Source organism: Hemitrygon akajei, chromosome 1 (genome assembly GCF_048418815.1).
Source record: "Hemitrygon akajei chromosome 1, sHemAka1.3, whole genome shotgun sequence".
NCBI lineage: Eukaryota > Metazoa > Chordata > Chondrichthyes > Myliobatiformes > Dasyatidae > Hemitrygon > Hemitrygon akajei.
Window position 1 is genome coordinate 197529436 of NC_133124.1, and position 25578 is coordinate 197555013.

Here is a 25578-nt window from a genome sequence, read left to right on the forward strand (position 1 = left end):
ACTCTACCCAGCAGTCGCCTGTCTAACTTGTCCCTGCCAGAAAGGGAAGCAATGGATGCTTACCTGAATGAATCTCTCACGGCTGGCATTGTCCGGCCCTCATCCTCCGCTGTTGGCGCAGATTTCTTCTTTGTGGGAAAGAAGGACGGTTCACTGCGGCCCTGCATTGACTACCGAGGCCTAAGCAGCATAACCTGTCATGGTATGGTCCGTGAAATCCGCATTTTGGTTGACGGTCCGGTACCTGTTCCTTAGTCCAGGGTTTTCGGTTTTCCCCAGTTTCTGTTGAGGCAGCTGATTTTCGTTTGGGCTGGCTTCATAAATAGCTTTAGTATTCAGCCTTTGGCTGCTGGATTGTTCCTGTCCAAAACCCCTGGCCGTATCCCTTCCCTTCACGTTCTTCCTGCAGCCTTGCTTTGCCTCGCCTTGCCTCGACTTGCCTCAACTGGAGCCTTGCCTCGCCTCGCCTCGGCTCACCTGTAACCCTTGCCTTCACTGCTGTCACATTCAACTACCGGGGAATAATAGGAACTGTCTTTTGTTGTTTTGAACTGTTTCTGTGTCCACGCCTTCCCTAGGTAGGTCCGGCCTTTTGCCGCTATCCAGTGCTGGGAAACGTCTGTGTCCACGCCTTCTCTAGGGAGGTCCGGCAGTCTGTCGCTACCTTGTGTTGGGAACCGTCTCGTCGTATTCTGTTTGCTGTGTAATGAGTCCCGCCTTACGTCCTGTACCCTAGGAGGTGTCCCGACTCTGTGTTCCATGTCCCCGTCCCTCCCTCGACCAGGGCTCTGCATTCCTGTCTCTTCATCAATCCAGTGAAGGATTCGACGTCTCGTCCAGTGCTAGACATGTCCAAGAACCTTGTCCTGTTCAAGCCACGGCTTTGTGTTTTCGTCTTGTCCATGTGCCTCGCCCAGCCTAGGGGTACCTTGCCCAGCCCGGAGCTGGGGTTCCTTGACATGTTCAGGAGTCTTATGAGGAGTCCTGTTGCCTCTGCTTGTCCTGTAGCCACGTCCTAACATCGCCCAGTTCTGGAGTCCGAGCCCAAGTCAAGACCCCGGTTCTGGGCCCTTGCCCTGTCTTTGGCTCAGAGTCCAAGCCCAGGCTCCTAGTTCCCTGTTCCATGTCTAGGTTCCTTGTCCTAGTCAAGTCCTAGCGCCGGCCCGGAATTCTTGTCTCGTCCAGGGCCTGTGTCATGTCCATCGTCCTGGCATCCCCATTTTCCTTACTTCCTCCCCACGCCTAGTCCTGTTTCTGGTAGTTCAGTGTCTGTCTTGCATTTGGGTCCGCTCCCAACGTCCCCCCTTATTGCATAACAATGAAGAACAGGTATCCACTGTCCTTTATTAACTCTGCTTTCGACCCAATTCTTCTACAAGTTGGACCAACGAAGTGCCTACCATCTGGAAAGAATAAGGGAGGGAAGTAAGAGGAAAAGAACTTTTAACACCCCTCTTGGTCACTTCGAATACCTGGTCACGCCATTCGCCCTCACCAATGCCCCCGCCGTCTTTCAAGCCCTGATAAAGGATGTCCTTGGAGACATTATTAACCTTGTTGTGTTTGTTTATTTGGATGACATCCTAATCTTCTCCAGCCGTCTTCAAGAACACACCAACAACGTCCGTCAGGTTCTACAGAGGCTTTGGGAAAACAAACTATTCCTTAAAGCTGAGAAGTGCGAGTTTCATGTCACTCAGTGATGTTTTTAGGTACATTATCGAGAGCGGTCGAGTGAGAGCGGATCCCGAAAAGATCCGGGTGCTGGCAGAGTGGCCAAAACCCACGACACGCAAGCAACTCCAACGACTTCTGGCGTTTGCAAACTTCTATCGTCCTGTCATCAGGGATTACAGCCGTGTGGCAGCGCCCCTTACTCGACTCACTTCACCTACGACCCCTTCTCACTGGGACCCCGAAGGAGGCTCAGCAATCTCAGTACTGAAGAGGCGTTTCACCTCCGCTCCCATACTGGTCCATCCAGACCCCTCTTGTCAATTCATTCTGGATGTCGACGTCTTCGACTATCGGTTGGGAGCGGTCCTCCCCCATCGTCCCGGCCCTAATCAATAACTTCATCCCTGTGTCTTCTGTTCTCGCCTGCTGTACCCCGCCGAACGAAATTACGACGTAGGGAACGGGGAGTTACGGACCGTTAAACTGGCTTTGGAGGAGTGGAGGCACTCGCTGGAGGGAGCAGAACATCCGCTTATCTTCTGCACCGATCACAAAAACCTAACATACATTCAAACCACCAGACGCCTGAATTCCCGACAAGTCCGTTGGGCATCTTTTTTTGGCCGTTTCAGGTTCACACTCACCTATCGTCCGTGGTCCGAGAACGGGAAGCCCGATGCTCTCTCCCATCAACATGTTTCCGAGGAGGACCTTCCCAACACCGAGACATCCTTCCACAATTCTGTGTACTGTCTGCCCTTACCTGGGAGATCGAGTCCAAAGTCACAGAGGCCCAAGAGACTCTACCTGACCCAGACAAAGGATCCTCCATTCGCCTCTTTGTGCCCGGTTCTGTTCAGTCGCAGGTTCTCCAGTGAATGCACTCTTCTCGTTTCGCCTGCCATCCCGGAAAGTGATCAGACTCTGTCCCTTCAAAACAGACATTTCTGGTGGCAGTTCATGGCCGCGGACACCCGTTCCTTCGTTTCTGCCTATTCTGTTTGTGCCCGTGGAAAAGCCTCCCATCGACCAGCTGCTGGACTGCTTCGTCCCCTATCTCTCCGTAGCCGCCTTTGTCGCACATTGCGCTGGATTTCGTTACGGAACTACCCACTTCACATGGGAACGCTGCCGTACTCAACGCGGCGGACCGCTTCTCCAAAGCCGTGTACTTCGTAGCCCTTCCCAAACTCCCTACAGCCTGTGAAACAGCCAATCTTCTCGTCCATCACGTCTCCGCCTTCATGGGATTGCCTCTGACATTATTTCTGACTGGGATCCCCAATTCGTCTCTCAAGTCTGGAGGTCTTTTTGTCAAGCCCTTGGAGCCTCAGTAATCTGTCGAACGGCTTTCATCCGCAGATGAACGGTTAAACAGAACGAGCACACCAGGACTTGGAAGCAGCACTGCGCTGCATAAGCGCCAACAACCAGTAGCCCTGGAGCACCCATCTCGCTTGTGTAGAGAACGCCCACAATTCCCTGATCAGCACCGCCACCGGAAAGTCTCCCTTCGAATGTCCCCTCGGTTACCAATCCCCTCTATTCTCCGCTCCTGAAGATGACATTGTTGTGCCTTTTGTTCAGGCACATCTTCGCCGGTGCCGCAAGATCCGGAATGACACCAGCGCGGACCTGCTCCGTTCAACAGACCGCAACCGGAGAATTTCCGATTGCCGTCGGATTCCTGCACCTGATTATCGGCCTGGGCAGAAAGTTTAGCTCTCGTCTAAAGACATTCCCCTCAAGAATGAACCCAGGAAACTTGCCCCTCGCTACCTGGGACCATTCGAGATTGAGAGAATAATCAACCCCTCAGCGGTCAGATTCAAACTGCCGAAATCTATGCAAATTCATCCTACATTCCACGTCTCCCAATTGAAACCGGTATCTGTCAGCCCTTTGTGCCGTCCTGCCGAACCCCCACCACCCGCCCAGATCATTGATCATTGACGACCACCCAACTTACACCGTCCGGCGAATACGGGATGTGCGCCACCGAGCCAGAGGCCTCCAATACCTGGTCGATTAGGAGGGATACTGCCCGGAGGAACGCTCCTGGATTCCCCGCTCCTTCATCCTGGAACCTTCCCTCATTCGTGATTTCCATCGTGACAATCCGGACAAGAATGGCAGGTCGTCTGCAAGCTCCCGTTGAGGGAGGCGGGGTACTATAACTGTCCTGATCGTTTATTCCCTAGTTTCCTCTAATTTAGTTAAATTGTGTCTCGGTTCAGACCGTTAATTTCCCAATTGCTTCTAATTTGCTTTGATGACGGCACACCTGGTTTCCATCAGGACCTGCAGTATAAGGACCCTGGCGTTACAAACTTTAGTTGCCAGATCGTTGGTCTTCTTCCTGTGTGATAACTAACGTTTCCCCACCGCTTAGAACCGTTTGTTCTAACTTTACCTCCAGTTTCAAGGTTTACCTATGAGACTCCATCTTTCTGAGACAAGGCCCAGTGTCAAGGCTCCATATAAGGGCTCCGTTTCAACATCCCTCCTGTTCGCTGTTCGGCGTTTAAGCCCGTTTAAGCATCCTAATTCAATCTCCATGCCTGGGTTCTGCACTTGGGTTCACCTCATTCTCCACGTTCCATTGCAACATTATCCTATTCTCATAATACAACATTGCTTCCACATTGAAATATAGTGCCTTGAAAAACTATTTAGGTCTCAGGTATATTTTCACATTTTACGGTCCCATTTTCTAAATGTAAAATACATTGAAGTAAGACTTTGAACTAATCAATAAAACATAGTGCGTCATCTCAAATCAAAGATAAAATACAAAACCTCTCAACAACTTACTAAAAAATATTTTTTTAGTAATCCCTAATGTGACGGTGAAATTACTATTATCCTTTCATCCGTGGTAATATTGTATAATACCTTTAGAACTCACCCAATTTATTGAAGTGGAAAATTGGAGGATCGTAGGTTTTCAATGAAATTATAAGTGTAAATTTTCCTTCTATCAACATGATTGAAACGTACGGTAGATTTTCAATGCACAAGAACAAAACGTAGGCAAAAGTGCATTCAAGATAAGTCAGGGAAATGAGAATCACAAATATATGAAGGGTACAGAATAATTTCAATCTCATTGCATAAACTTGGAGTTCATTGCATTCCCATCGTTAAGAAATGGTGGGTGTGGGGAACGTGAAGCCGTGGCGACACTGCTTAGCTCAGGCCGTCCCTCCAGCACGCCACCAATCCAGATTTGCTTATCCTCTTTTGGGCTCAATCACGGGTTGCTCTAAAATGCCCTCTCGTAGGCATTCTAGAAATTCTTCCTCTTGGGATCCTGCACCAGCCCAATTTTCCCGATCTACGTGCATCTTAAAGTCGCTCATGTATATTATCATGTTGCCATTTTTTAGTGCATTGTCTACCTTGGGTTGTAATTTGTAGACCACATCCTTACTACTATTTCTCGGGCCATGTACATCTCTTTCTAATAATTTCTTTAAAATTCTCTTGCAACCATTGGTTATTTTAAACAGTGATAAACGCTGATTTATGATATAGTTCACAAAGCTATGGATTTTAACAGAAACAAAAGATGCTTTATGTTGCTTTATGCGTGCATTCATTTTTTTACCATTAAGGAAAATATTAAAAGAGATAGTTTGAAATAAATTGTGCATTTCAGTTCAAAATTTATTAATGTTAATTTTTTTAGGTAACATTTGAAAAATATCAACATGTTTTAGTCGTATCGTTATCACATCTACTTGTTATTCGAATCCTGATGTGTAAAACAACTCTGCGATGGTTTCAGAACATATCATCCAACAGTACATGTCAACGGAACTGTCCCGCTGGTGCCAAGCCGTCCTCAGACGCTTCTTGTGAAAACATCTCAGTGCCCACGGGTGCTACATACTCTTATTACTGAATAATTTGACTATTAATATAAAAAGCGTGTATCTTATTTCAGTATAGTTGGGGGTTTAAAAATATTGAGGTGCAGCACTGCATGCTGCTTGACATTAATTCTGCGTGACAATTGGGCACGAATGTTATAGCTTCGCCACACGTGGTGGAAATTCTTTTACGGAAAAGTGGCAGAGCTTCAGCATTTCTCTTGAAATTGGGATTGGGTAATATATAATAAATTTGCTACCATCAATCTCAAACTGAATATTTGAAAGAGCAGACATTCAGAGCCTAACTAAGGTCATTGCAAGGCAAATCAAGTGCGAACTGCTGGAAGCAGTCAATAGGCCAGATAAGACGTTTTGGTTCAGGAATAATATTGCATTTGCTCTGAGGATTTAAGTTCGCACCAAAAAAGAGTGACCGATGTTGAAAACTGTCAGGTAAGTCCTGACATAAAGAAAATGGAAAACGAAAAGGGAAGTATGGCAGAAGTACAAGAATGTGGAAGGGAAGTCAGATCAGAATCGTGGAGGTTTGATACCATCGTATTTGATCTGAAAATTGAGCTGTATTTACAACTTGTAATTTCTGCTTTCATTGTTTACTTACATATGAAACATACAATGCGCCCATCAGTAGATGAGGTAAGGATCATCAAGTTTCCAGCGATCTTCTCAATGAACGGAGGTTAGATGGGTGATGAAAAGTGTATAGAATCTCTATGGTCTGGACTGCAGTATTAATCTTTTAGAAAAATAAGATGAAAAGAAATCGTAAATAATGAGGGGGGGGTACACCACGTCCAGAATGGAAGATGAATTTTCATACAGTTCTACAGCAGCCGCAGCCATTGATAACGATTTTGCCAAATGTACTTCCCATCTTTCTACATTCACCAATAGAACCACGTTGACATAAATTATGCCTACTGATATAATAGTGCCCTAGCTTGGACTATTTTATTAAAATCAACTGAGAAGTTTGCTCAATAAATATTTGGCAAAGACGTCAGCCGTTCTATCCATTTCACAAATTAGACCTTCACAAGAGACTTCTCCGTTTTGTGTACCAAATTTCAGCATAATTTTTCTGGCCACGCACTCTACATAACCACTATTACTGCTCACAATAAAAATTGCCACAGTACACGATTCCTGGAACACCTCGTGTTATTCTATTTATTATTCAAGAATATCATGGATTTTCTTTAATAAGCTATGTTCGAGTTAATTCTTGCATCAACAAACTTCTTCATACATTTCACATAACAATAAAAATACACACAATTCAAATAATTCCCCAAGTATTTTATTGCATTAATGTACTTCAAGAACAAGAAGGACTTTTTCAGTGAAAATATCGGCAGTATTGCGACATTTATCCATTTGATGAGAGCTGATTGTTTATTTTGAGATTTTATACCGGCGTGTACTATGCTCTGGTTGGTAGCAGATATTGAAGGGATCGTGCAGTTTGCCATTGAAATTGATTTCACACAAGCAATGACCATTGGAACTGTTTCAGAACATATGTCACACGTGTCTGTTTGAGTATTCATGACAATTCGCCAGGAGCTTTAGAAAAAAACACATGCAATGCTGCTTTTCATCCTTAGTGAGCTGAATCGGGAAAATGGCCATGAACACTATTTTTAATATTTCATTCCGTGTGTATACACTGTTTGTGCATCATTCTGGAGCGATCCGACAATGTCAGCAAAAATGGTCTCTCCGTTGTAATGGCAGGAAACACCTGCTATCATGGCGTTTGCTGAATGTATGTTTCATTTATCATTTCCACTGATATGCCAAATCTATACTTCGCAGCTGGCTCTGTTCTGTCAAAGCAGTTGCACTAAATCCAAGAAGCCAATATTGCAATATTAACATCGGTGTGATCGGAATGGTGGAACGTAAATTATGACAGGTCTCAAATGCTAAGCTCAATGAAAGAACTGACCACACCACTATGGACTTCTTAAAGTTCATTATTATCTCTGTTCCAAATGGACATCCCTTTATTCTGATGCTGACTTTAGCTTGTAACTGCAAGCACCTCAATTTCTTATCATATGGAATGGACACTTGTCGAGTCCCGGTCATAAACATTAAATTACTATTGTCATTCATACATAGTTATCACAGTCCATGAAAATTCCAATAAGGTTTTCAACTCATTCCCGAACTCAGTATATATTCCTACGTGGATACGTGATTCTTCAAAAACTCAGGACTTTAGTTTGAGTCCCATTGTTACTACAATTTAGGGATTGTTTTCGAAGTAATACAAATGTTTACTGATATGTTACAATACGAGCACTATCCCAGTTATTGGAACTACCCCATAAAACAAACAGCAACATTGTGTTGAAGATATGGGTATATTTTTATGGGTAACTGCCTTCTTCATACTCGGTACGCTTCTGTGTATACAATAGCATTTAAGCCTAATAATAGGAAATAGTCTATTAAAAATAGGAAAAATATGTATATGGCTTTAGTTTTAATGATAAACATTTATGTTCAATATGTGTATGCCGCTGACGATATATTTGCTATTGAAAGTGATTAGTTCATCAATATTTACAGCACGGTGTAAAAAAAGACGACAGTTCATGCCGTCAGTGCAGCCTTCAATGACCAACAAAATTAACTACATTTGTCTTACAGGAATCATGTCCTCAATTCCCCGCCTATGTGTTATTCTCTCTGAATGTTGTTTTTCTTTTTACAAATTGCAACCTCAGAAGTTTTCAACCCATTCTTTACTTCCAGACACATCCGACCCTATGTCTATGAAATTATCGCCACGTGGATATGTTCTCTTTTTCCTATTCAATGATCATATCCACAATAGACCTAAAACCCCTAGCGTTTGGCATTTCTCTTTGACCATACATCTAATCTATATTTTGTTACTTTTCTACACAGCACTTTTCAGCCTCCTATACTCCAATGAAATCAGTTTAACAAAGTCCAAACTTTCCCTGTGAGTAATACCTTCCCATTGAGCCGCTATTCAAGTGAATCTCGTCAGCCATTTGGTCATTGCTATAAGTGTTTCTTATAATTCAGCAAGCCGATGTCCACACTGTCTTCCAAATGTTGATCATACAATTTTTAAGTACCAGCAACATCACTTCCTAATCCAACATCATTTCATACTGTCTTGCTTATATATCGTTGTACACGTGTTGTCACTAAGTGCAGTATGTTTCCACTTTAAGTACAAAATATAAAGCACTTCGCACAAGATCAATAGCCAGTAATAACTGGAAGGAGCGAAACGACATATTATGTAGCAAAAGTGAGTGCGAAGTTGCAACATTTGGGATTTTTTTTTAAATTCAACAAATAACAAGTGAAAAAGCCATAAGAAGGGTAAAGATGAAATGTGAGGACAAATTAGCAAATAATATCAAACAAAATAATAAATGTTTTGTTTTCAGTTATATAAAGATTAAAAGAGAGGTGAGAGCTGGTGGTACGGGACCAATGGAGATGATACAGTTGAGGTAATAATGCCCTTGGAAGAAAGGGGTTAATAAGGTACGTGTCTAGGGAAATTGCCTACTTTAGAGTAAAGACCCATATGTGCAAATAGAGAACACTTGCGAGATAAGAGATGAGTCTCATCTGCTTTAACTTCAGGAAAATAAACTAATGTGTTGAGCTCTGCAAGACAGATTTACTTGTAAATGTTCCTTTCATCTAAGATTTGTTTTAGTAAAGAGCAACATATTGGTAGTGTACTAATATTTCCATACAATGACAGGACATATTTCAGTAAGTGCTGTTACTATGCTGCGTTTTATAAAACGACGCCATTGGAACGGAGAGAAGAGTCGGGAGCTGGTGGAGACTAACTCTTCTCTCTACTTCGTACCAAGTAAAATAATGATCCAGAAACGAGACTCTGGAGTCGAGCATTTTTTACACTTGATTAAAGTCAAATTTATGCGTCAATTTGGCGTAGTCGGCAGGATCCAGGAGTAACGGGGTAAGAATGGGGACACTGCTGTGGAAAACCTCAGTAGAAATGGAAAGCGATCGTGTTTCCTATTCCAAAGCGCAGAAAAAGTTGCGAATCCTGTGCTGGGGGATAGGTCCATTTGCTCCAGAGTTAATAGGGAGTGCTGAGACCAAACATTCATCATTGGCTACTGAGTAAATTGGTAAGAAGTGAGAGAATTGGCAGGAGAGATTACAGCTCTAGGCACCTAACTTTGGGAACAAAGCGTCCCTCAGCCCCCTAAGAAAGATAAATGACCCCATAAGAATAATCTCCTGGCCTCCCATGTGGCCCTAGAACAATATCCCAGATCGGCCCGAGCTTTCCCGTGTTCCCCCAGGGGGCCAGGAAGAGCTGGCCGCAACGTCTGTCGGAGGCACGAGGGCTGCCGAAGATGAGACCGAAGTGAACAGCACCACAGGTGCTGCGGGAGGCCACGTGTGCCGACAGATGACACGCGGATGAAGAGAGAAAGCAGAAAATGATGGGCCAAAGGCATAATTCAGCCCTCAAAATTTATAATAGGTCACGTTCCTGATTAAAATCCTTGGAACACAACTGAAGTGTACGCGGTGGTGACGAGGTCATCTGACCTTTTAAATAAACTAAACGCCTTTAACCATTCGTTTGTCCAGATGAGCACTATATACTCGCCACTCCCTGGGAGATGTGCAGATGTTATTAAAATGTGTCCATGGGTTCCCCTAGCCTTCGCTAAAAGAGACATCAGTGATTCCTCCCGTGGAAAGTGGAGACTGGAGACAGGATGCCACGGTGCCTGGTAATGAGACAATGACACACTGTTTCGAGAATGGAGGGGAAAATGCTATAATGGCAGCAATCTCCGACACATACCGATATCGCGGGGGTGACACGGTGCTTGCAGTAGAAGGCTGAACCGATTCCAGATTTCATAGCAAGGTTTAAGCTGAAGTGGGAAGAGGGTGCAGGGATGCCCATTTAGGGGAATTACTCTTAGGCGATTCAGACTTTGTTGAACTGCTTTTGGCCACAGCAAGGCCACGTATATATAATTTACTGAATCTGAACTGGATGCAGAAAATTAAAACTTTGTGCAATATCAATCGGGAAGGCTTCCTTTCTAATAAAACAGAGGTGAAGTATAAAAATGTCAGTAGGCCAGTACGTCCAGGGCGAAGGGCACACACCTCATGTGCGGTGGCGGGGAAGAGAAAGTAATTCAAAGGTTCCGAATAAATCCTCGTGGTTCCGCAAGCGACCAATGCTACAGTAGTGGTGAGAAGGGGCACTGGGCCCTAACTGTGCAAGTACATGCCGAAATTGCTGAAAAGTAGGTCATTGGCCGCGAAACTGTCGGTCCCCTCCTCTCCGTCGCTCTGCTTGGGCTTCAGAAAAACGAGAGTCGCTGACTTTCTCTTTTACTCATCCCTTACCTCAGCAATAGGGATGCCGCAGAGTACTGGTGGTCAGGCAGCAGATATTAGACTGTCCAGAAGCATGAGAGAAGAGCCGATAATAGTTGTAAAAATAGGAGAGGGTGAGGTGACTTGTCTCATTGATACTGGTGCTACTCTGTCTTCTGTGCCCCACTCCACTAGCTAATGGACAATTGATAAGCACCACCAGGATAGCCGGTGTGCCGATAACGGAACACCTTTCGGCACCTTGCTCGCTAACAATAGATTATGTGGATGTTATTGATGCCTTTATAATTTCCAAAATATGCGCCCTCCCCTTGTTAGGCAGACAGACTCTCTGTAAGTTAGGTGCGATCGCATACTTCGACCTGATGGCATTCAAATTGATCTCCTGCAAATTGGGTCCCACAGATGTTAAAGCTCACAAGAAGAGTGGATGATTGTCATGATACTCCGGTATTATACTGCTGGCAACTGGATTGCAACAGTTATTCCCGGCTCGGACGATAACTATGCACAGCGCTGGGGGCAACCCCTGAGTTGCAAGGACAGGATTTGCAATACCTCCTGGAAATCAGTCGGGAAAGCAAGGTCCTTCACTACACCGCTTTCTGCGAGCATTGCGCAGATTCCACGTATGATGAGCATACAGCACCTTATGTTGGAGACACGGAGACCTTGGGAACTGGGCGTCTTATTTACTTCGTCTTCGAAGGGCTGGGATTAGCAGTAGAACTAAACAACCAACAGCAAGACCAATGGAAAACAGAAGGGCTTTCTCACAGGGGACCGCCAGAACCACCTCACTGTGGCCGTAAGTCCCCCGCCCCCACTAAACCAAAGCACATTGGACCAATGGTGCACAGCCTATCACAAATTTCGCGCACAGCTCATACAATCTCTGTTGTAATTCCGGCGCAGCTACGCTCACCATCGAGTTCTTGGACGGACAGACAGGAAGTATTACCGTAAGGTCTATGAATTTATAGGATTTATTTCAGCGTCTGTGCCCGCCCCAGCCAAGCAGGGCCACTGCTTTACTTGAAAGCTGCCGCCGGCATTAACACGGGATTGGTCCTGCAGAAGAACCATCTCGCTATGATGCACAGGACACCAGAACATCAGGTAACCCTCAAGAAGGGATCCCTCCTCCTCTGCGTGAAACAAGATCAGACAGTAGAATGCATCCCGCTGGTAATACATTATCTCTGCAACAGGCGGTTCTGATTAAGACACAAAGTCCCTGTAACACAACCATCCTTCCGATTCCAAATACAGGAAGTGGAAAAGAATGGCGATTAGTTTTGGACGCAAAAGCAATAAATAAGATCACTATCCCCATTGCCTCACTGGTCCACGATACCAACATCATCCTCACTTCTATACCTGCCGCCGTCAGTACCTTCACCATCATAGACATATGTTCAGCATTTATCTCTATACCTCAAAATGCTGACTGTCAGTATCTATACTCCCTCAACTACAAGAATCAGCAGTATACTTGGACCCGATTCCCTTAAGAATACAGGGAAAGTCCAGCAGTGTATCCGGAGGCCTAAAGCATGACCTGGATGAGTGCCCCTTCTTCGATCTTTCCACCCTTATCCAATAAGCTGAGGATATCCTGATAGCTTCGGACACGGGCCCTCAATGTCTAGCTGATACAATTAAGGTGTTACAGAGTCTGTCTGACATGGGACACCGGATTTCCTTGGAAAAGTTTCAGTTTTGACAGAACAACGTGCAGCATCTCGGGTTCGAGCTGACGGAGGGAATCAGAGGACGAGGAACAGACCGTATATTAGCTGTCTAGCACATCCCCCTACCGAAGACAAAGAAGGAAACCATTCCTTCCTGTGAATGGTTGTTACTGTCTCAGAGGCCGAAGTTACGCTGTCTTTAAAGAGGGTGAATCCTCGCAAGAGTGGAGGTCACGATCGAGTACCTGGTAAGGCTCTGAAAACCTGTGCTGACCAACCGGCGGGAGTATTCAACGACATTTTCAAACTCTCATTGCCACGGGGGAAAGTTCCTACTCGCTTCAAAAAGGCAACGATTTTAACAGTGCCTAAGAAGGATAATGTGAGCTGCCCTAATGACTATCGTCCGGTAGCACTCACATTTACAGTGATGAAATGCTTTGAGATGTTGCCCATGACTAGACTGAACTCCTACTTCAGCAAATATCTGAACCCTGCCTGTCGCCACAAAAGGTCAACTCAGACAATCTTAGTGGCTCTTCACCCAGCCTCAGAGGACCTGGACAATGCAACACAAACACTTATGTCGGGATGCTGTTCATTGATCATAGCTCAGCATTTAATACCATCATTTGCACAGTCCTGGTTGCGATTTACAAAACCTGGGCCTCTACACATACCTCTGCAATTAGATCCTCGATATCCTAACCCGAAGACCGCAATCTGTACGGATTACTGATAACATGTCCTCCTCGCTGACGATTAACACTGGTGCAACTCACTGCTCATTCTCCATTGATCCCACTGCTCCACTCAGTGTAGCCATGACTGTGTGAATAGGTGTAGCTCAAATACCATCTATGAATTTGCTGATAAAGTGCAAACTCTCTCTATCCTCTCTCTCTCCCTCTCTCTCTCTCTTTCCCTCTCTTTAACTTTCTCTTTCACTTTCTCTCTCTCTCTTTCGCTCGCTTTCTCATACACAATCGCTTACTTATTTTACTTTCGTACTTATATTTGCCGCAACCTGTTCAACAGAACTTTGTTACTTTAATCACATTGCTCTGTCAAAATTCAAGAGAGGGGTCGCAACAATTGAATCATCATCAAAATTAATATTATAATGCTATGCGTTTGTTGCTCAGATTAGAGGTAATCAGCAATCAGCAATCAGCATGATGCTGGCCTGGCATTAGTTTAGGTCAAAATATAAAAACATTAAACACCTGTATAGGAATTGCATTATACATAAAATGATGTATTTATTTAAATTCTTTGAAACTTTCATTGAAAAAGTCAAAATAAAATTGCGACTGGCAACAACTACAGGATAATAAAGGACAATAAAGCCGTAAAACCATACTTCAGAACAGTCTGAGATTTGTTTAATAAGATATACGAGATACTAGAAAGCTCAAGAGTAAAATATTGCTTTTCATTTTCTTTTCAAATTTATTTCAATTCAACTGAATAAACATGACTTCATTCAAGTTATGTGTAAAGAGAGAAAATAAATCCCTCATGAGAAGTCAATCTTTCTGCCATTATTATTACTCCGTGAAAAACCAAAACCTGACGATCTACATGTTCATCTTTCTGGAGAGATGAAAGGACAGGCTACTCGGAAGATTTCCATTCTTCACGACTCGCTTTAGAAGAAAGGATCATGGACTTTACACTAATTTACCTGCGAAATAAAAAAAAAACAGTTGACACATTATGCTGGTTAAATTAAGACTGCAATATTAAATGTAAATTGTGCGCAGATATTATTGTCTTTTTTTTTATTTCAGTGATGAAATTCGAAGGCATAAGGGAATTTCACTTGAAGTATTGGTCTCCTCAACCTGAACAGTAATGACAGTAATGCGACATAATTGGATATCAACCTAATATAGAGGAAATCATATTTCACAAAAAAATCGCTGAAACATTACCTCTGATTTAATTATTTCGATTCAAAATTAAAATATATTTTACACAATACTGTTTACTATGAAGGAAAGACCTTCAGGAATTGAACAACTCACTGAATCCTAATTTCAACTGTATTATTTAGATTATAAATCACAGCGGACGGGACACAAACAGTAAACAAATACAAAGAAAATCGTTTCGTACTGGTGAAGATGTAAAGCATCTGAACGAGCCGTCAACGCGACTTGGTACTGAAAGAGTTGCAAGTTTGAATGCTCAGCGGTGAAATTTATAACTGCTGGTAAATACGTATCCAAGGCACGTATTTTTAAGAAACCAAATATGCTCATTACGTTGAATGCGTCAAAGGCATAAGGATATCAATGTTTTCTTACCCAGAATTTTGGTTCCTATGAATTAGAAGGAGATGAACTTACCTTCGTTTTCGAGGCCATCATCAGCAACTCTGAGCATCAGAAAATCGTCCGCACCGTCGGCTAGCAGGATCGTAGCATCAGGAGAATCAATAGTTCTATGTTCAGCGCCATCATATTCGTTGGGAACCAGATCTAGGGGGAGCAATGAGTCATATCGACATTCCTGTGAGCAATGTTGTACTCCGCTACATGTTGCATGAGACATATTTTTATGCTTCACGTGGGATAGGCATTTTGGTGAAAGACGGATCTTTATCAGTATCGTCGCTTTGTATAATTTATCGTGTACCAAAACTCCGCTCTAATTATCTTTTAACACGAACCAAACAAAGTAATAGCATTTAATTCGCCTGGCTGCAGGTGAGATGTTTTGGTACGAGCATCAAATAACAAGAATCCCTCTGAAAAGTTTGAGGTCTCGTACCAGGTCACGTCAAAATGACTTTAAAACTTGCCTGGTCAAGTTACGGTCGCCGCCATAATTACGAATAAGTAAAGGGGGAAAAAAAACAGAAAGAAACGTATACCAACCTTGAAAACGAGAGTTGCCTTCAATACATTCGGGTCTAATCTCGGTGTTGTTAAATGCGTCACTGGTATAATATGCGATTTGATTGATGGAATCAATGGAACCAAAGTCTAAAAGTCAACGAAAAGAGATAGCTAATTAGGTGATGGAGAGATTTATTTCATCTACCGAACAGAATTCATAGATCCTTCATCATCTCAGTAAGAATAGTCTGGGCAGCTCGTGTGGGACTAGCATAATAACAGTCAGAAAAGTGAGAATCAAAGCTGGTGAAAACAGTGCAGAGTAGGTGCGCTGAGTTGAAGAGAGCAGAAAAATAATGTCTGGAGCATGACGAAGAACTATAAATAGCAAAGACACAAACTCACAGAGTGTACTGAATATTTTTTTAAAACGGGTGAGGGTGCTACTGCTTTGCAACATCAATTCCCCACTGCAGCTCAGTTGACGTCTGTTTTCCCTCTAGCACCCCAGTTTAGATAGATAGATAGATAGATAGATAGATAGATAGATAGATAGATAGATAGATAGATAGATAGATAGATAGATAGATAGATAGATAGATAGATAGATAGATAGATAGATAGATACTTTATTCATCCCCATGGGGAAATTCAACTTTTTTTTCCAATGTCCTATACACTTGTTGTAGCAAAACTACTTACATACAATACTTAACTCAGTAAAAAAAATATGATATGCATCTAAATCACTATCTCAAAAAGCATTAATAATAGCTTTTACTATTTTACTATTTTACTGCAATTTCAAGATTCTTCAGCAGAGAACATAGAACATTACAGACGCTTTGTCCCACGATGGACTCTTAACCTAGTCTAAGAACAATCCCTCCAACGTTGCTCTCCATTGTATTTCCCCCCATATTTTTATTAGTCACCTAAATGTGCCTAGTCTATCTGCTACGATAACAACCGCTAGCAGAACGTCCTACGAACCGACAACCATCTGCATAAAACATACCTTTGACATCCATCTCCTCTTTCCTCCAAACACTAACAATTATGCACACGAGAATGTCTGCAGATGTTCCAAATCAAAAGCAACACACTCAAACTGCAGGAGGAACTAAACAGGTCGGACATAATTTAACTTTCAATTGAAGATTCGTGTCTCAGAAGAAAGGGCAGGGTGGCAGAACTCTATTGTGAAGGGATGGGGAGGAGTCTAGCTCGGGATGATATATGAAGCCAGGTTAGTGCGAAAGGACAAGTGCTGGAGAAAAAGAGAATCTAATGGGAAAGGAGTGGACCACAGGAGAAGAGAGGAGTACGAAGTGTAAGGAGCCAGTGGCAGATGAGAAGAGCTAAAATATCAATGTGGGGTAGAGAGGAAGTGGGGGGGATCATTAGCCATATCCAGACCGAACATAAGGAGTTGTTCCTCCATTCTGTTAGTAGAATTTTCTGCCCGACGGGAGGATTATTTATTGCCCCATACCTTTTATCGTTGTCTTTTATTCTGTCTGACAAATACAAAGTTTTTTACTCTCATAAATTCACTTTTGAATTCCTCCCACCTGATAAGTACGCCTTTGCAAGAAAACAACAAATTCACTTTTGAATTCCTCCCACCTGATAAGTACGCCTTTGCAAGAAAACAACTAATTCCAATTCACACTTTACAGATTCTTTCTTACACAATAAACTTCATTCTTGCCCCAATTTTGAAACACAGCCGAATGATCACATCTGTTCATCTTCGCAACTATCTTGAAACTAATGGCATTACAATGACCAGATGTAAAGGTTTCCACGACACAAACTCCTGATATCTGTTCTGTCTCATCCCTAATAGGAGATCTAGTATCTGGCTCTATCTGATTGGGAAGTCTCTGGACTGATTGAGGAAACTCACCTGCCTATATTTGACGAACTATTCCGTCACGCTGTTTTCCAGAATGGTAATCGCAATGCATTTGTGGAAATTTGAAATCACCTACTATCATTGCCATCTGTTGCTGCAACACTTTGGACTCTCCCTGAAACATGCTGCTCTAATGATTTCAGGTGCTCTGTAGTTACAATATACATCTATTTCGTCCTTTTCGTACCTTTCTAATTCCATAGTTCTACTTACTTAGCCTCAGCAGACGAGCTCACCAGTTTGTCCTATCTGAGCACTGCTAAGACATAGTCCCATAGTTTCCGATATAGATGATGTCATCACTCCCACTGTAATCACTGCTGTGCTAACACGTCTCATGCACTAAAACCCTGGGACATTGTGCTGCCTACCCTGTCACTTCTGCAACCAGGTTTCAATCACAACAATAATGCCAAAACCCTCTGGTTTTGATCCGTGCCCTGAACTCAAAAGCGTTTCCTTTCATACTTTGTTCATTTAAATATACACAAACCATATACATGCTCAGTCTCTCGATTTCTGATTTTGTAGGTTGGCTCAACAACTTCGTTCCCCACAACCACTCCACTATCTTCTCTTGTGTCCTTGTTGCATCCACCTGCAATTTAGTTTAAAACCCAACCTCCCGCCCCACCACCTCACCACCGTGAAGCACTATCATACCGTTCCTTCTGCATAATCTTCATATTTATTGTCTTACTAACACGTGTCATGGCGAGCAATCCTAAGATCACAACTGCCAGCGCGCTGGAGCAGCGATCCGATCGCAGACCCAGTACTGTGCACTCATTGATATTAATTGAGTAACTATCCCAAGGTGCAAACAAAGACAGCGTCAAAGTTGAGGTAGAGATCAAAACATTCAGAGAAATCCAAAAACCAGAATCCGGAAACAGAAAGAGTCGATATTCAAGACGAACAGAGAAAGATACGAATGCTGGAAAACTCAGGAAAAATCACTGACTAAATTACACTGAACAAAACACGCAGTGGCAGATGGTACGTGGAGAATTTACAGCAAAACATGTAATAATGAGAAACAGTTGAAAATGGAGTACTCAGCAATACAGGTGCCAGAATAGAGCAGGAGAGGAGACAGGAGCACATGGGACATGAAAACAAACAAGAGCACATGGCGATAAAAAATCATAGACTGCGACTTGGGTGAAAACACACAAAAAAAAGACAAAGTTCAACTGGAGGTGCTGACCCAAAACCCTGGGATTCCTGTCTTTTAATTCATCTCCTAATTCCGTAACCTCTCTTTGGAGGACGTGATCACTTTTTGTAACAATACCGACGTGGACCATGACCTCCGGCTGCACACTCTACCACTCCCTACTTAATAATTATTCGGAGAGGATCGGAGATTTCCATGACCCTGCCACTTGGGAAATGACAATATCGTTCACCTAGCCAGAAATATCTAAATGATCACTTCACAAAATGAATCTACTAGCAGTGCAGCACGCATCTTCCCCTCCCTTTCTTTCTAAGCCACAGAGACGCACTTACTGCCAGAGCACTGACCAGTCTACCTTTCCTCTAAAAGATCATTCCCGCCAAACAGTGTCCAAAGCAGAATAACTGTTGTTGAGGGGAGGAGCCGCGGTGTTCTCCTACAGAGGCTAACCATTCCTTTTCCCCTTCTGGCGATCAGTTTGCTACCTGTGTCCTGCTCCATAGTTGTAACTAGCTATATGTCGGTCCTGCCGATCTGCACTTCAGCCTTCCTAATAATCGGGAATTCATTCAGTTCGTTAGCACGGTGTGTAGGAAACTGCAGCTTGCTGCTCTTCTTACAAGTGCAGTCGCTACGGACAATAAAGCTCTCTCGGTCTTGCGCTATCCTGCAAGAGGAACATTGCACTAATTTACCTGTCCTCCACACTACTCCAGCAGTGCAACAAGAAAGAACGGAAGAGGATTAATTTTTTTTGAAAGGTAGAGCCTTCCTTTCTCTTCACCATTATCACGATAAGCCAGAGTCTGAATTTTCCACTCTGATACTGGACCACACATATCTTGTCATCAGACATTTATCTTTATATTTCTCTGATTTCCTTTCATTTCAATTTTGAAGTATCTTTCGGTATCTTTAACTGATAGTTCTCGATTACTCGCACCGTAATGGGTGGAGACAGTCTTCAGCTCCTGATAAGTAAATGAAAGAAGCAAGGCATACCTGAATCGGGTGCATCATTCAAGTTCTTGCTGAGGGGAGTATTCTCAATTTCTTCATAAATTGCTTGGTAAAAAATTTCAGATGAAGCACTGCCTGCAAACTCTGCGTCTGTTGAAGTGAGAATTCCGAAGGTCATGTGCATTTAAAGTTACAAACTGAAGAGTTAATCTATCGTTATTAAAATTAAAAAGGGATATCAGGCATATATGACTTTTGGTGAACGGGACTTTCAAAATTCTGTCAGTATCATTCATATATTCTGTATATAATGCGCGGTAAGGATTCACTGCTAATATAATAGCTTCTTTGTAATGTTCACTGCTGAGGTAACCGTTTCTCTGTAACAGCAATGCTTGGGTTATGACTGGAGATAACAGGACCGTGGTATCCATGATTACCAATCGGAGTTTGTTGCTCGGTATTGTGAATATGTAAGGAAGTTTTTTTGCGGTCTTTTCTCAAGAAAAGATGAATAGGGAAGACGCGTGGGGAGAGAGCTGGTGGACCACTGGACGGAGTGGTCCGAAGGTCGGCAATGCTCGGAGTTGACCGATGGTGGCCGAATGACTACTGAGTGAGCTCCAACGTGAACTATTAACTTTTGCTTGAAATGGGGCCCTTTTATTTTCATTTAACCCAAATTCAGATTAAGATTCATAAGATTCAATCATTTAATTGTGTTACGTACTCGTGACACGTGACAGTGGTACCCTTGTCACGTGACTGGGGTTGAAGCTATACTGGACTTGAGGTAATGGTCTTGTGATGGTGAAGTGACGTCATTTTCCCGCCAGTAGAGATCAGGTGACAGGTTTTTTTTACAGGGTATAAGAGGAGGACCCCACCCTGTGGGGAGGGGCAGTTCGTGGCTGGATTTGCCAAGCTGACTTCATGCCACTGCGTGATTTAATGTGATGACGCAGTTTAGTTGAAAAATGAAGTTTTATCTAATGCCTAACGTTCAAAAGGTCATTGCCAGCAGTTTCTTTACGCTGTTTCTTTACTGTGGAGAGTGAAGATAAAAGTCCGGGAGTTAAAGATCGAGGAGAATCCAATTTCGACAGTGGAATGGGTTCGACCTTGTGTGATCCTCATTCGGAAGGATTTTGATGACTATTCTTGTGTTAATCCCTGGGATGACCAGAAAGGATTTGAGAATAGTGTGGAAGGAAAGGTCAGTGCCTTTAAGCCGTTACGTTTCATAAAAATCTACGTGGGAAGAGTTCGACGCCGGGAATCGATGGAAAACGACGTGGAAGAGAATTTAAATCGCCTTAAAAAGTCTCTCCTTTTAAATGGACTGTGAGCATTTTGAACTTTTGACAATATCGCTTTAAACAACTGTTTTTGCAACATCGATTTAAGAACTGTTTGAGCTTCATCGCTTTAAGAACTGTTAAGCTGCCGCACAGCAGCTGTTTTCCGGTTACGTTAGTGTTTGTTTACTTTTGGGGGGTTTGTTTTCAGTGTTTAATAAACGTGTTATTTGTTGTTAAAACCCTTGCCTAACTCACATATATTTATTGTTGCCTGAATACATAACAATTGCATATGGTATACTGTCCGATATTTTGCATTGCGGTTTTGTAACTGGGCGCTACATTACACAGCATCCAGACAATAGTGATTTCCCAGTTTGGCGGGGCCAAAGGCTGTTTCCCCGAGACGAACACGAGCTGGGAGAGCCTGAGTGTCACAAGTAAACATAGACTAATTACAGTAACACTAAATACAGGGCTTATACAGATACATAAAACATATGCCAATTGATGTTCCACCAATTTGGTAAACTGCAGAGCAAATGATAAGACGCTGATTATCATAACTACACAGATGAGGATACCATCCCTATTGTACCGGATAATAACGCGACAATCTGTAGAAAAACAACAACTATTACCCAACAAAATTTGAAATATTATTCCGAACAATAATAAAGTGTAAAGCTTGAATCTTACCTCTTCTCCGCTTTATCACTATCATTGCTAAGAACTCGCCCACGACAACGATTCCAAACGTCACGCAGACAGCAAAGAAGATGGCGGAGGACCTGTTTTCCAATACTTAAACAAAAAAATCAGTAGATAAATTAAAACAGATGCTATAATTTTAAGGTTTAGATATTCACAAACAGAAATGCTTATTTTCATTACGAAGCAACTTTGCATAATGCGGAATTACTCATAGAATAACATTTATAGAAAGATGACAAATACGTCGTGTAAAACACGGAAGTGATAATTATGGGCTATGACGGTAGAGGGAAAAAAACAAGCCTGTAAAAGGACACGATAGAACGAAACACGATAAACATTACAAATTAAGTCATCGGTGGTGAAAATGGAAAAGTCAAATTAAGCAAATACTACAATGAGAGAATTATGGAGAAAATTGTAAAAAATAGAATCCTTTGGTGGATATTTTTCAGGTGGAAGACAACAGCTCTGAAAATATATTAGGAGACGAAAAGGATAATCTGTTTAAATGTCAGAATAATCTGTTCAAAACTGTGGGCAATGAGCAGTTACATTATGGGTATTACCGTTATTGTAAAGGGTTAAAGAGTTTTAGCTTATATTTCCGCTATGAAAAGAAATAGCATGTACACACGGAAACCGATGGATGTCATGAATAAATAAACAAAGGGACAAGTTATTTCAGTACGAATGGTATTTGTCCTGGCAATCAAGTCCATTGTTGTAGGGTTGCTCGTGGTTTTTCATTATTCATGCCTATTCGAACACCGTTCAACCACAAACGTCCTTTTTCGCAACTCGGGATGCTCCGAAATTGTAGACATCAAAGTATTGGAATTACAGCACTGAGCCGCAGTACAAAACACATTATATGGGCTAGAAGCGTTTCCCCCTTTTCCTCATCTGTTGAAGTGTCAGCTGCCCGATTAGTAGATCATGGGGCGATGATAACCTGCTTCTAAACATGATGTTCTGTAAACTCAATGCAGCGAACAATTTGTGTTGAAGGTACGTCTCAAGCCGTTCTATCCTCACGACGATGCATGTCATTTGTTTCCCCATAATATTAAACAGTGCAATGACTCTCAATCAATCCTCCAATGGAAAAATTACCTCTCAAAATCAGCAACGTACTTTCTAGACTAAATGAAATCTCAAGCTGTCAGGAAAATCGATGTTTAATGTTCGTCAACAATCTTTAGCATCTTTGTGCTTGCCTGCATTTTGAACTCTTTGTTGGCAAGTCATTAGAAATATCCATGAGGTCAGCAAGCCTTGCAATCAGGCTGAATGACCTGAATGATCATAATCAGCCTTCATAATGTACCGGTCAGTTACAAATACACATATGTGGGCGGGGGGCTGTCGTTGTGCGGGGGGTGTCTAGTTTTCAGAGGAATAAGTATTCTGGGAATAGCATTCAAACTCAGCGTTCGAAGTATTTAATTTCTAGTTCTTTTTCTTTGTCCCCCTTGATCACTGCACTGCAGCTATGCGGACAAAGGTGCTCGATGAAACACCGACATCTCTCCGTGCTGGAATGCGATAAATAAGGAAGATGACTGCAAGCTGCAAATTTACCACAATTGACACATTGTAAGCGACAGCGTAAAGCAGTGCTTAATGTAAAATATGCGTGCACACAAGCCAGACTGACAGCCTACCTCCATGATGGGTCAGTCAGACCATGAGGAGTGATTGATAAGTTCGTGGCCTACGGTAGAAGGAATTAAAATATACAGCTCTCGTTACATGCACCTGCAGTTAAACTTTTTGATTAAAAATGCAGATATTTGAATTTAATAACTCACCTCCTTCTACCTTTGGCCACGAATTTATCAATCACCCATGCTTTTGACCATTTCTGGAGGTCCAAGACACCGACATCTACAAAGAAGGGATCTGTCTGCTCCACGATCGCTGGCGTAAGTGTGGAAATGTAGGAAAAATAAGTGTATAGGTTTTCGAAATTTGCCTCTTTCTACCTTAGGCCACGAAATTATTAATCACCCCTCGTATTTCACAGGAAGTGGAAAGGCGTGCGCCGATTATTGAATTCATCCGGCACAGGAACTAACATGCTAAAAGTGAACATTACGGAATTCGAATGGGAATTTGTTTATTGTTGTCACGTGTATCGAAATATAGTGAAAAGTGTGTATTACATACTGTTCATGCACTTAACATCATTACGTGGTGAGAAGGAAGATCAAAGAAGAACGGAATGCAGAAAAATAAGTACAGCTGCAGAGAAAATGATGTTCAGGTATACAATAAAGTGCAAGATCATAACGCAGTTAATTGGGAGGACAAAGAGTAGATAGTTTTCTACGAAGCATCAATTGAATAGGCTCGTACAAGCGTGCTGGAAGCTATTTTTCATCCTGCTTTCAGGTTTTTGTAACTTCTGTCATTTGGAAAGGATGAATGAGAGAATTCCTGGGGTGGTTCGGGGCTTTGATTCTGCAACCTGATTTATTGTGGCAGTGCCAAGTTGAGTCAAGACGTCATAGAGGGGATGCTGGCTTCCCTGATCTGCTGAGCGTCTATAGTTTTTCCATGTCATGGTAAGGCGGTGCCATAGCAAACCCTTATGTATCTCGATAGGGTACGTTCTATGGTGCTTCCTTAACAATTGGTAAAGGCCGATAGGGATGTGTATATGTTTTTACTTCCTGCTAAAATAGAGAGGTTTCTGAGCTTTCAGATCCGTCCTGTCTGCATGGTTAGAGCTTGATACACTACTGACACTTCCCACGCACTCATCCTCAATATTGTTTAATTAAACAAAACTCATCTCTGAAGTCACCAATACCCTTTTTTGTTTTGCTGAACTTGAGGGAACGGTTTTAATGACCCTATGTCACTTAGCCTCCGTTCTCCTTCCTGTACACCTACTCTTCGTTATTGCGATATGGCTTTTTACGGTGGCACGTTGTGCAAACATGTAAATGGATTAGAGCATTATGTGGCCACGCAGCAGTGAACTTGCAAGGAGGACGATAGGGAAAGAGAAGACAGAGTTGTGGAACATTGGTGGTTCGATTGCGAGTCTGTTGGTCGGATGCCAACGATATACTTTTCGAGGGAGGTGTTAACTCGCAGGGTCCAGAATATGCTGATGGGTTTGCTTGGAACTGCAATGCTGATATAAAATTCACTGGATATGACTCATCTCGATTATTTCAGCACGAACTTAGAAAATAGCAAATGCTTCAGCATTAACATATCAAGGAACTAACAGCCTGCACTAATTCTCCAAGTCGCAGATGATATTGGTCCAACAAATTATATGTATTAATTGTAACTATCCACACATACATCAGCAAAGATTTTCCACATACGTAGTGGAAATTCGTCAACGTTTCAATAAGAACTCATTTGAAGGTACTTACTGTATACTCAATAATGAGTCAATTCACCCAATAATCAGATAAGGTAATCTCACCAATATATTTGGCAGGAGTTGGATATATTAGTTTTAAGAATTTTACAACATCCTGATCCAAACAGTTGCTTGGGCAATTAAGATTTCAGCAGAAATGTTAACCACTCTGGATATCCTTTGTAATTAACAAAGGATATCCTGTGGGAAACTTCGTCACATGGTGCGAGCAGAATCATCTGCAGCTTAATGTGAAAAAGACTAAGGAGCTAGTGGTGGACCCGAGGAGGGCTAAGGCAACGGTGATCCCTGTTTGCATCCAATGGGTCAGTGTGGACATGGTGGAGTATTACAAGTGCCTAAGGATACGAACGGACAATAAACTGGACTGGTCAAAGAACACTGAGGCTGTCTACAAGTAGGGTCAGAGCCATCTCTACTTCCTGAGGACACTGAGGTCCTTTAACATCTGCTGGACGATGCTGAGGATGTTCTACGAGGCAATGGTGGCCATTGCTATCATGTTTGCTGTTGTGTGCTGGGGCAGCAGGCTGAGGGTAGCAGACACCAACAGAAACAACAAACT

At 42.6% G+C, this 25578-nt stretch overlaps 1 protein-coding gene across 1 annotated transcript in view; it reads right to left on the reverse strand.

The window, feature by feature from the left end:
• Nucleotides 1–14352: 14352 nt before the first annotated feature.
• The window catches only part of LOC140728929 (scavenger receptor cysteine-rich domain-containing protein DMBT1-like), a 43407-nt gene continuing 32181 nt past the window's right edge, over nucleotides 14353–25578 (reverse strand). Inside the window, exons 10-14 of the mRNA XM_073048073.1 lie at nucleotides 21590–21694; nucleotides 19632–19739; nucleotides 15565–15672; nucleotides 15034–15165; nucleotides 14353–14366 (exon numbers count right to left, since the gene is read on the reverse strand). Coding sequence (XP_072904174.1) covers nucleotides 14353–14366; nucleotides 15034–15165; nucleotides 15565–15672; nucleotides 19632–19739; nucleotides 21590–21694 — 467 coding nt within the window. The remainder of the gene's footprint in view (nucleotides 14367–15033; nucleotides 15166–15564; nucleotides 15673–19631; nucleotides 19740–21589; nucleotides 21695–25578) is intronic.